General features: G+C 28.3%; 1 protein-coding gene across 1 annotated transcript; it reads left to right on the forward strand.

Moving 5' to 3' along the window:
- The first annotated feature begins 191 nt into the window (after positions 1–191).
- On the forward strand, positions 192–11,404 carry LOC129965940 (zinc finger protein squeeze-like). Its single transcript, XM_056080239.1, has 2 exons — positions 192–273; positions 6,093–11,404. Exons 1-2 carry the CDS (start codon positions 210–212, stop codon positions 7,943–7,945), a joined length of 1,917 nt encoding a protein of 638 aa, XP_055936214.1. The 5' UTR covers positions 192–209; the 3' UTR covers positions 7,946–11,404.
- Positions 11,405–13,343: the final 1,939 nt, after the last annotated feature.

The following is a 13,343-nucleotide window of genomic DNA, read 5'->3' on the forward strand; positions in this document are numbered from 1 at the left end:
TTTATTATTGCTTTTAGATCAATAATAGCTACTTTTTTTAAACCCAGAATCTTATTTTTAACGATCAGATAAATATTTAAAAAAAATTATTTTCTTTGTTTATTTTTCAAAGAACAGTTAGAACTGAAGAAATAATTACATCATCGTTAAATGATATTGCAACATATTCGTTTCCAAATGGCAACTCAGTTTACAACTGGGGGGGAAAAATGGCTTCAACTCCTGAGCAAGTAGTGTGTACCCCAACCTTTGTTTTCCCCGCAGCTTTTCCAGGTTTGTTTATTTTTCCTTGAATTTAAGATGCAAACTGTACTGATTTCTTATTTAACAGGTAATAATGAGCTGGTAAAAATTTCGCAAAAATACGTTGAACAGGCGAATTTATCTTATCAGGCTTAGATCACAATTTTCCTCAAATTGCCATTAATTGTTTAGTATTCCCTAAACACGTTTTTGTTTGGGAAACTTTACAGCTCTAAAAATGATGCATAGGATTTATTTCGTGCAGTATTTTTTGCTCTGAACAAAGGGAATTGGAATCTCAATAATCTTTTTCTTGGGTGAATTAATTGATTTTAGTTATTGCGGTTTGGTATGCTAATTAGATTCTATTTTTTTCCCCCCATAAAAAGATGTCTTTTTTTTTTTCTAAGTTTCTTTTGTCTAGCACTGTTTTGCACTGTGGGAGTAGAAAACAATCTCTTATTCTTATTATTATATGAGTTAATTATATAAATCACTGTATAAACTATTTAAATAATCCTTTTAATAAAAATATATATGTTTCGTTGCACTGGGATATTTTTTATTTTGGCCGTTGTATTTAATTATGAAGGAATGTTTATTGTGCTATAGATCTATTTCAAAAACGTAGTGGATAATTAATTTTTTTTTTCTTTTTGCATCAGCGGAAATGGAATTTTTCCACTAACTTTGTATTTATTTATATATTTCTTATATGTGCTCATTTCGCCAAAATTTTATGAAAAATATGAAATCTTTAATAAATAATGAATTGTTATTTTTATTGGAATAATTATTGCAATCTCTTTAATCATTTAGCATGGAATATACGATATTTAACATGGAATTCTTTATTAAATATTTTTAAATTCATATATATATTTTATGCTACATAATGTATATATTTTTCGCTGCTCAGAAATTTTGATTAAAATTAATTCAGTTATGTAAATGGTTGTTCATAATAATTTTATCTGAAAATTAACATTATGGTAGCATAGAATTCTTTTCATCTGAATGAATTTTAATCATTTATAAATTCTTTCTTTAAGTATTCATTGATATCTTTAAATGCATTTACAGAAAAGATAACTGTATCATTTCACCAAATTAAATTGCTTTAATACATGTTTTAAATTAATCAATGTTTGATTATAAGATAATTGTGCATTAGTGATTAATTGCCTAAAGTGTAATAGAGTTTTTTGTAACTGTCAATGGTTTGTAATTAATATGTTAGTACAGATTATTATAAATCTAAGAAATTGTATTATGAGAAATTAAACTGTATATATGAAGTGAAGATTGTTTTGTTTCATAGAGCTTTTTTTTTACATCATTTAATAATCTATATATATATAAATTTTTTATGTACTGCACAGTTACTTACTCTTAAATTAAATATTTAATGAATTCAATGCACTTTTATAAAATTTAGTTCTTTGGCTATTTGTGTATCTTATGGATTCAGGATATTGCTGCTAATTTTGTATATATGTGTATAGGAAAATCTTGCATGTATTTAAACGAATCATTAATTCTTGAAGTCACTGAAGATGAAAGGTAACCTAAAATGATTAATAAGCATTGATAAAAATAAAATGGATTGACCTTGGAAATAAGTCTTTGGAGAATTAAACTAGATTAAAAAATAAATATTCCTATATTTACAGTTCCAAACTCCTGCATGGTTGATCCAAATTTACTGCATATAATTTATTAAAACTAAGCATAATAAGACTAAATAAAATATAGTGCTGTAACTAAACATTTCACAAAAATAAAAAATTATCCACATATATTGCGGCAGTGGCATTCGTGCTCGAATTTTCACTTAAAATTACATTGGTGATTGCAGTCTTTACCAGTCCTGTCTAAAATTCTGTTGAACTTCAAAGTCATTAAAGATTTATAATTTCAAGTAATTCAGAATTCCCAATCCTGATAGATAAATAATTATACTTTCTGAGAGTCTGATTTAGTTGCATTTTTTCAGTTCTGATCATTATATTGTAACTTTGTCTCAAGTCAGGCTTAATATCTTGATCTTTTTCTAATTTTCCCTAGTTTATAAACTTGTAATTTAATCAGTTTAATTCATCACTTTCAATCATAAACAGTATTAAAAAAATTGCTAAGGTAAGTTGTCATAGATTTACTCCTTTCTATTTTATTCCATTAATAATTAATAATAATACATTGTATTCTGATCTCACACTATTAGTAAATATTATAAGAGTGTCTTGTCTAGGTTCAAAGATATAATAAAATATTTGTAGTCACTTAAGTTAAAACTCGGTTGTTTGAAATTATTGAAATTTAAAAATAATAAACCAAACCAAATACCATGTATCATGTTACTACTGTAATTTTGATGTTCACAAGTAAATCTAACAACAGGCTTTTAAAATTTATTGTAAATATCTTATTTGCATTGTAATTTGTCATAATTAATTATATGTATTTTCGGTTGTTTTGTACTTCTTGCATGCATTGCAACTTTTGACTTCTATAATCGTTGCATTTGGATATGAACTACTAAATAATGAGAGGATGATAATGATCTGAGATGCATAAATGTTAATAAGAAACATAACCTCCAATAGCTATGAAAATAGTTTTAAACTATAGAGTCATGGATATATAGTGAAAAAGTAGGGGAAATTACACACAAAATGCAGAAAAGACTCCTTCGAAATTCTCGTTCACAGCAAATGCTGGTAGTGAATAGATTTTTAGTATGGTTAGGAGGATGGAATTGTTTTGAATACAAAAACACTTGTCGGTCCTCATTGCAGAAAAGAATATGGAAATTTATTATTACGTTAAACTGAACAATGATGATTTAAGATAAGAAAAATTGCTTACTACTTAATGAAACAAAATTGTAGATGTAGTAGTAGTATTCATAGTATTCAAATAGTATTCATTTATTTAATCAACAAATTTGTATTTCGATTTTTAAAAAAAAGTTATTTCCGTTATATAATCAATAACAAAGGTCTGTTAAATAATTTGAATAACGTTTAAAAATTTTTAATTTAACTGATTAAAATTCTTTGGGAAAATATATATTTAATAATTTGTTGATATTATGTTATATGCAATACTAGCAGTAGCTGCACGGCATTACCTATGGCATAGCATCCAAGTAGAAAAATTTGCTTTAAACTTAAGTCTAGCCTCCACTCGATATGACATGGGCATGTTATGCAACATCAAACAAACATAAAAATTTATTTAGAAATTATCAAAAATAGCTACAAAACAATTTTATAGCACATATTCGGAAATATTTAGACTGTTAAAAATATGATATGTTCCATATACGAAACAATCCACTAAAAATATACAATAGAAAAGCTGTTTTAAAATTTAAAAATATACAAATAAGTCATTGTACTCACTGTTCCACATTTCACTGTTTCCATCACTTCATTTCTAATGAGATTTATTATGTTTTTGTAATTCAGTTGCATGCGATTTAAAGAAAGACGGTTATTTTGCTCATCAAAAGACTCCTTCCCTAAGTGTGGTCATTATTTCTCTGCTATTCGCTAATCAAAACTTTTCCCTCTTCATTTTCCTTATCGCACAACAAATGAAACTTTTTAGCATTTAATGTGTTCCGGCCAAGTTTGGATTTCATTCTTTTGGGCATAATGAGATATGAATTGCCATTTAAAATCGGAAGTAAATGAAGAAAATTATCGCATATACATACCATAGCTCTTGCTATTTGCACATGCACAGTTTGAGGTTTTTGCGCATGCACAGAATAAAAAATTGCAATTATAAAACTCCTTTTTTTTATCTTGATATGACTTTAATGTACTAAAATGGTCCTCAATGAATGCTCTACAAAATGGTATAAATATATCCAATATCCGTTAACTATTTTTCGAGTTTTTGTGGTTCAAACTTACAGATGCTTTCAAGACACTTCATTTTATACTATGTATAGATATCAAAATGCTACTGATGACTATGTAACCAATGTTGGAGAATATGAGAAATATCATTATACATTCTATTAATGTAGCATTTGTCAAAATCAGGGCAAATGTGTAAAAAAATTGATGTGAACATGTGTTTGGAATGTTTGACATTCATTCAGGAAAATATCAATCAGTAAAAGGGCCTTCTCTATTGATATTGGTACCAAGTTTATTTTATAAATCACATTATGCATTTAGAACATTATTATATTGCTTTAAGCTGCCTCATTTTTATATGCTTTTAATGTTAATTTTTTAACATTTAAGTTGCTTTAATCAATTCAAATTAGTGCTTGTATCTTAATAAACAGAGATTTCTATGTATAACTATGTTGCATAATCTAATTAAAGATTATATCCATTGAATGGAAGTGATTGATATCTTGCCTTCTGTTTTGATTAATTCTTTTTGGTACATATAAAAGCAGTTTCTTTCATGCATAATAATGTAAATAGCTTTCTTAAGTAAAACTAAACATATTTTCTGACAAAAATTAATTTTCGAAGGCTTCTGAACAACTAACTATATTTACGATAGAAAGAAATATTTATTTAACTTATTACTAAAGATAAAGTATCAGAAGTTTTTTTTAGAGATCACCCCTTCTCAGGTTCATCTCTAGTATGTGTGATATATATATTTCAAATTTTTTTGCACATCTTAGGTGCAAAAATTGTATATCTAGTATAGAATTCATTAAATTTCTTTTATATTAAAAATACTAAATTACTTCAATATTCTTTGCATTTCCCTGAAAATAAATAAAGTGGGTTTTCAAAATTATGATATTTTGTCTTTAAAATTTAGCTAATGTATGGTATATGCCAGTCAAGGCCCGTTTGGACATTCAGTATCAATACTTTGCCAATACTATACCTCTTTAAAAATAAAATAATAATAATAATTGCCTGTGGGTGCCATTTTGCAGTTTATTTTTAAAAATATGTGGGTTGTTATGACCTAGTTGTATTGTTTTGGCTTTGGGACTGGGGGGGATCTTGGTTTCAAACAGGATTTCATGCAAAATCTATAATATATGTAGGCCTAGTGTCTTAATGTTTTGGATGAAATTAATGTTTTGAATGAAATATTGTGTTATTAATGTGATGTAAAAGTTTCGAGAAGAAGTTGTTGGCTCAAGTGTCATTCTCAATATTTGACTGGATTCAAATTAAAAGATGTGTCCCAAAATAGCTTTAGTGTTGCTTTCAAATAGAGCATTAATATATAAATATTTAAAATTTAAAGTAACAACAGAATCGGTGATTTTTATCCTGGAGTTATCTATCCATTTTCCAAATCTCTTTTGTAAGTTAAGATGTGAAAATCAATTTGACTGAAAGAATTTTATTTGCATGCATATTTAAAAAGATTTATTTTTCATTTAAAGTAAAAAGCAAATTTCTTGTGTAAAAACTAATAATATTTATTAAACCAAGCATCTTTATATTATTTGATAAAAATTTTAATTATGAATGTTTACTATCAAATAATTTTCACTTGATTAGATATTGAATGAAAAAGATAAGCATTAGAGGAACATGTAGATTTACTGCCTTGACCAAAAGTCTTTCTAAGCCTCTAGTGCTTAATATATTACATCCATTTTTTTAAAATTTTTCTTTAGTATTTATACCTAGGCATGGATCCTTTAAGTCAGTGAAGTTTTTTTTGACACCAGAAATGGATGAAATGTAAATGTTTTACGATAGATTATATTACTAATCTTCTAAAATGTATATTTTGTTGCAAAGTATCTTTATTTTATTAAATGTTTACATTCTTGGCAATTCCATGTTTTTTTTCTAATATTTTGTAGATAGAAATAAAGTCTTATTATTATACTGTAGGTTTTGATCCACGGACTCACTTGGCAAATTTTCATGCTGTTGGACCAGCTCCTACTCCAACGCAAATACAGTTTGCTGAGGAATCAGGAAAGCATAAAAACCTTGCTAGGGTTTCAGGTATAAAAGTTGAAGCTGCTCTCACACCTGAACTTGCAGCTTGTCGAAATTTACTGGTAGCTGCAGCATCTACTTCGGCAGCTTTTCCTGGGATAGATCCTAATAAATTACCTCCTCCACCTCCTCATCCACCCAATCAAGATAATAAGGGTGAAGAGAAAGAAAAACTGTGGCCTTGTCCATCTTGCAAGGTGCCCTTCAAAGCAGCATCTGAACTGCAAGTTCATCTTTCTGCGCACACAAAAACTGAAAAAACTGTACCATGTGATATGTGTGGTAAATTATTTGCAACCAGTGAACGTGTAAGAATTCATGTACGATCTGCTCACGGTGAAAAGTCTTGTGCCTGTGATATTTGTGGTAGTGGTTTTAGTTACAGGTGTAAATTACTGGATCACATGAGGACCCATACAGGTGATAAGCCTTTTCAGTGTGATGTTTGTGGGCGAAGTTTCTCTCAGAAGAATCATCTTACTCGACATTCCATGATTCATACTGGTGAGAGACCATACCCATGCGACTTCTGTGGTAGGGGTTTCTACAGGAAAGATAAACTCACACGTCACAGAAGGATACACACTGGTGAGAAACCTTATGCATGTCTAGCATGTGGAAAGGCATTTTATCGCCGAGACAAATTGACACGACATATAAAAATGCATAGTGGTGAAAAGCCCTTTGCATGTCCAGTTTGTGGAAAACGTTTTGTAGAAGATAGAGATTTAAAAAGACATAAATGTTCATCTCGACACACTCAGAATGCTAACAATGCAGCAAAAATACAGGCTGCGCAAACCAGTACAGGTTTACTACAGTTACAGCAGCTACATTATCAGCTGCAGCAACATCACCTTACTCATCCTGGACCACCCCTCCAACAAGCACATTCCGGACCTCAGCATCAACAAGCTCATACCCAAACAACTCATCAGGCCCACACCCAAACAACTCATCAACAAGCTCACACTCAGACAACACACCAGCAGGCTCATACTCAGACTACCCATCAACCACATTCCCAGCCGCAGCATCAACAAGCTCATACCCAAACTTCAACCCATTCCCAACAAGGCCATTCTCAGCCTCCACCTGAGCATCAAAACCAGAACCAACAAGGTCCTCAACCTCATGTGCAGCAACAGCAACAACAACAACCACCTCCACAACAACAGTCACAACCACCTCAGCATGTTCAGCAACAACCTCATGGACAACAGCAACAACCTCCCCCACATATGCAACAACAACAACAATCACAACCTAATACTGCCCCTCCAACACCTCAGACTTCTCAGCCACCTACACCACAGTCCCAGCATCCGAATCAGATGCAACAAACTCAACAACCTGCTCCTCCTCCACCACCTCAGCAACAACAACAGCAACCACCACCATCTCAGTCTCAGCAACATTCACAAGGTATGCCACCACATCATCAACAACCACCCCCTCCTCAGCAGCAGCAACAACAACAACAGCAGCAGCAGCAGCAACAAGCTCCTCCACCTCATCATCAGCCTCCTCCACAACAGCACCAACCTCCTCAGAGCCATCATCAAATGCAACACCAGAATAGGCATCTACCTCACCAGCAGTCCCCTTCTCCTCCACAAATTGCACACCAGTCTCCTCATCCATCGCAACAGCACCCTCAAGGACATCCTCAGCATCCAACCCATCATGGCCCTCCTATTGTGCCTCCTCATCCTTTTCAGGCATTGAACTTGCAAACCTGACTGGCGGGGTGCACCATATTCGGTGCATTCAATAAACTAACCAACTTTAATAATCAGCACTGAGGATATGCTTATGATTCCATCAGTTGCTGTATATACAGTTCAGGTTTTTGCAAAGTTCATGTATAAAATTTTTATCAACAGAAGTATTTGAATCATTCCTGGACAATTCTAAACTTGACTATTTTGAAGGAGAGATTATTGCCATGTTGAAAAGTTCTTTCATCGAATATTAACCCTCGTGTAAATGGGTAATATGTGCTGAAGTACTTTTAGAATTACTTAGCAGAGAAATTTATTATGGCTTAACTAAAATGAATAACTTGTTACATCATTTGTCATCAATCTCATCAGTTAACTTGTTAGAAAATTCCTATGCCTTTAGCTTCCATGTTGTTGCTTTTTGGTTCTGGTGTATTACCTATTATACTACTTACTGATTGTTTTTATGTACATACTTGTTTTCATTTGTTACTCTAAGCTGTGACATGTTTGACACTTTGGAGCATACTTGCATTATTTTGGTAAAACATATTTCTGAAGTTTAGAAATAGTAACAATTGTTTAACATCAAAAATGATATTTATATGGATATTCTTTTTTTATTACCTTAACAAAAGAATTTTTTTTAAAAACTTGCTTATTGGTAATAATTTTTAAAACTCATATGAGCACAAATAAAATAATTTAAATTTTGTGCCATATGTTTATTTTGGAATTGTGTTCCAAAACGGAATTTAACTAATTTCAGTGAATAATATGTAGTAAATTAATTTTTTCACTAGCAATTTAAGTGTTAATCATTATGCAGCCATAATAAATTTATGCATAATGATGGACAATCCTAGTGATATTATGTTCAAAACATAAAATTCAGACAGCTAACTGCCATGAGGATTCTTGTTATACTATTTAACCTTGAATTAGTAAAAAGTGTTGTTGAAAAATGTTTTTTTATTCATTGGTTTTCTGCTGTTATTTATTGTGACAGTACTTTTAATGTGATAATGTTTGTATAAAAGGAAGTGTAAGTGTAAGAATGAGAAGATGAATATTGTTAATTTCCATTAAAAAAAAATATTTTGTTTAATGAAGATGAAATCAGAGAGTGGTACTTTTTTATTATCTCTATAACAATCAAAGCATCAGGTTGACAGTAAAAATGCTTATTGGCAGTAATGCTTGATGTTCTTACTTATATTTTGGGGGCTTCGCACTAACTAAAAAGAGATTTCCTTAATATTAAGGGAAAGATCCTAAAATTATTAGTTAAAAAAATAATTTACAATTTAAATGGAAAGAGCATTTTTATTTGAATATAAATTTAAAAACTTGAAATAGATGCATTCATTTAGAATGAAATGTAATCTATCTTGGGAACATTTGTTCAATAAACATTTATATCGGTTGATCTTCATTTTTTAATGAACTAAAGACTTTTTAATTTAAAGTTTCTATTTTCTTTTTTTTTATAATAATTTTTTATGTTTGTATTTTTGTGTCCTTTTGTGCCAATATATGAACTGGTCTGCTTGTATATTTTTTAAAAACTTTTGATTGTAAAGAAGGTAATCTAGTCATGAGACTTGGGTTGCCAAATGCATTATTTCTATTGTTTATAATATGGATTTGTAATTGAACTAAAAATGTGTGATATTCTTTTCTTATAAGTCCATAAATTTAATAAGTTAATTAAGGTATCTTGGTGTATTATTAATTGCTATTACATCATGAATAGTGTTTTGCATATTAGCTTTGATTATTTTTTAAACTTGATGAGATTTAATTCAATGTTATTGCATTTTTTTATTCAATAATCGGATATAATTTGTTCATTTTTGTACAAAATGAATTTCATTTCTAAAACTTTATTTAATAATTTTGTTTAATATTTACTTTTTAAAGATTTTTAGAATGTAACCTGAATTAATTTCCAAAGTTCTAGTTAATAAAATTTTAAATCACCATGAAAATTATTTGTAAATTTCATTTAAAATTCAAATTTTTTGATATATTTCATCTAAAACAAAGCTTACTTATAATTTTTTGCCCCATTTGTTATGGATTTTTTTCTGCATATGGACTGCATTACTAGCTAAATTTGACTGATTTTGTGGCTTTCTCTGACATTTGTAGGGAATAAATTATTTCCTGTGTTTTTATATTTGAATTTAGCTTATAAAGCTTTGATTTTTTTTTTTAATGAACATAAGACAAAAATATGAAACTAAAACTTGAATCTTGTTAAGAGGCAGTTGTTAAATAAAATTCCTTCATATTTTTATTCTGAAATTCAAATCATGTAGTTTATATTTTTTTAAATAGTGAGAAAATTTATTAGGTATGCTTATCAATAATTTGCTGTTGGATTTTAAGCATATTAATTTACATAGTTTCTAAAGCTTGAGAGTCAAAGTAATATTCTCCTGAGAATTAAATATATATGAAGAATATGTCAGTATACTATGTTATCATTTGATTAGTTTTATATGAAAGTTAAGGAGCCAAGTATTGAAAATGAAATGCTAATTTTTACCATTAAAAACATTTTTGCATATAAGGAAAATGCAAATCAATAAGAAAATATAAATTGAATGATTTAGCAATATATATATATATATCATTTAGTTTATACTTTATTATATCTTGCAACTAATTACCTTATGATTTTCATGTAGTTCTTTAAAATATTTTGTAGTGATATTATGTAGTTACATCTTTTAAAATTAAAATCCAAACAATTTATTCTTAATTTTCTTCCAAATTATAATAATTTTGATTTCTTAAAACCAAAATAACATTTCTATAAAAATGTAAATCATTTATCAACTTATGCATATATATTTAAAAGCAGTTGCTGTACACTTAAAAGATTTTTATTCTGAAGTGAATTTTCTCCAAAATAGTTGTTTAATTTGCAGCAGTCATATGCATTAATGTGTGTACAGTTCCGTGCATTAATAAGTATGCAATTCATAGTAGTTCAAAGTTTACTATAGGGCTGTCAAATTTTGTAGTATAATTATATTTTTTAAAAGTTCATTTTATTTTGGCTAATAAATAGATAAAAGAATCTCAGAATATTTATTATAATAAGAAGGATAATGATTTCTCTAACTTTTGAGATATTTAGCAAATGTTTTGATCTAAAGAAGCTATTATTATTGGCATGTACAGCAAATCTATTCCATGAAGAAATGTTAGCCAAAGTGTTTGCCTCATTTTTTTTAAAGAATTGTTTTGTGCATATTGTAAATACTGGTTATGGTTTGTTGTTTGTATGAGTAAGAAATATTTTACGCTTGTTTTGTATGATAAATTTTGTGCCATTTCTTTACTGTTTTAGTTATAATGTTTAAATGGTGCTGGGATATTGTAATCTACAAAATGAAATTAATGAAAATGTTATGCATGAAAGTGTATGTATAGTTTTGAAATAAAAGAACTTGGAATTCTTTATTTGGCTGTGTATGTACTCATACAACCTTTTGAAATATCCCTCTTTTAATGAAAGTTTGCAATTTGAGCCTTTTCTATTTAAATTGTATCTAATTTTAATGGTTAACCTCTTTGAAAATTCATTTGCTCAAAGTAAAGTGAAATCTTTCCTACTCACAATTCCATTATTTTAAAAATTTTTAACTTCCTCCTCAAAATTGAGAAATTAAAAAAAAAAAAAAAAATAGGGTATTATGTTAACTAATATTTTCTTTGGTATATCATAATGAAATCTTTTGATTTAATTCAAATCTGATTTTTTAATGCAAATCTTGTAGAATTTGTCTGAAGATGAAAATTTTTACAATTTGATTATTTTTCTATATCAATAGTTTCAGAGACTCTGGTTTAAAGTGTTCTATTATGATTTTTTGAAAATTAAAATCCTTGGTTATATAATAGATTTCCATTAGAGACTCATTATTGTTATTTTGTGGAGAGTATCCAATTTTTATTTCCAGACTCTATGAAATTACAAACATATTTAAAACAGTCGAGTACTAAACTTCTTGATATGCTATGACTGCTACTTTGGAATTGAATTTGAGAAAAGTCATGCAAAATTAATCATTAGTGCAATAGGTTTAGTTTTAAGCAAAATTATTGGGATATATTTTATTAGCATAGAAATCTAGAAGTTTTAAAATATAGTTAATAAAATAGGACAATTAGAACTAGTTTAAAGATTAAATCAGTTATTTTGGCATTATTTTTCATCTGATGGGTAAATTTGATATTTCTCTAATTGAAAATTTCATGTCAAAAATATTAAGAACAATGGAGTCATCTGAATAAGACTGCATAATTTTTTACTAACAAAACATTAAAAAGCTAAGACATTAACAATTATTCTTCAATAACTAAAGCATGAACATAATTAAGTAAAATAAACCTATTTCCTCTTAAAGTCTAAATAAATAGGGAAAGACTTTAAAACGTGTGATCTTCTAAAAGCAAATCATTAATATTATATTTTTACTGTATTGTGAGACATTCATTTATCTAATAATTTTATTATTCATTTTATGTAATCAATAATGACTGATATAATTTTTTATTTGTCAGTTGGCTTTTCACTTTGTTCATCTGCCTAATAATAAGACCAGAACTAGCCATTATGCAGTATTTTATTATTCTGCTTTAACCTGAATTGGTTTGCCTGGTTATTGAAACAATTTAGATTATATTATAATGCTTATGTATGATTTTGTGCTTTTCAGATTGATACATTTAGATATGAATTTATTTTCTAGATGCATATTCTGAATATCATAATGGGATTTTTGTTGAATATATACTGTCTTTTGAAATTTTTTAAAGTCAAATATTTTGAAAAATTCTGCTTTTGTAGATAAATTAGACATCTTTAAAATTTCTCCATATTTTTTTTAATGCTTTTCTGATTGTATTTTTATTCCTTATGTGGTTTTAGTTTATGTAGAAAAGTTTGACCTTGAAAACTGTAATATTTGTAAATAAACTTAATTGAATTAAACCTTTGACTGGGATAACAATAGAAAAATTAATGACAGCCTTGAATTTCCTTGTTTTGAGAGTGACCTGTATAAACAGATTCTGTTATAAAAAAAATAATCAAATGCAAGATTACTTTAAAAACATGTCAACTTAACTTAATATTCAATGTATTTTGCTTACCAAATGTTTTTAAAATCTTAAACTTCAGTTAGTAATGAATAATTAGCTGGTGTAAAAGTAATAAAGTTATTGTACTTTAATTGTTTTCATCTATGTGTGTTATGTATTTTGAGTATGATTTTTTCAATCCTATTTTATTATTAATTATTCAATCATAGGGATATCACACTAGTATCTTTCTCTTGTTTCTGTATCTCTTTCTAACTGCATTTATGATTAATTTCTTCATTTAGTTTATTTAAAA

Source organism: Argiope bruennichi, chromosome 4, assembly GCF_947563725.1.
Source record: "Argiope bruennichi chromosome 4, qqArgBrue1.1, whole genome shotgun sequence".
Taxonomy (NCBI): Eukaryota; Metazoa; Arthropoda; class Arachnida; order Araneae; family Araneidae; genus Argiope; species Argiope bruennichi.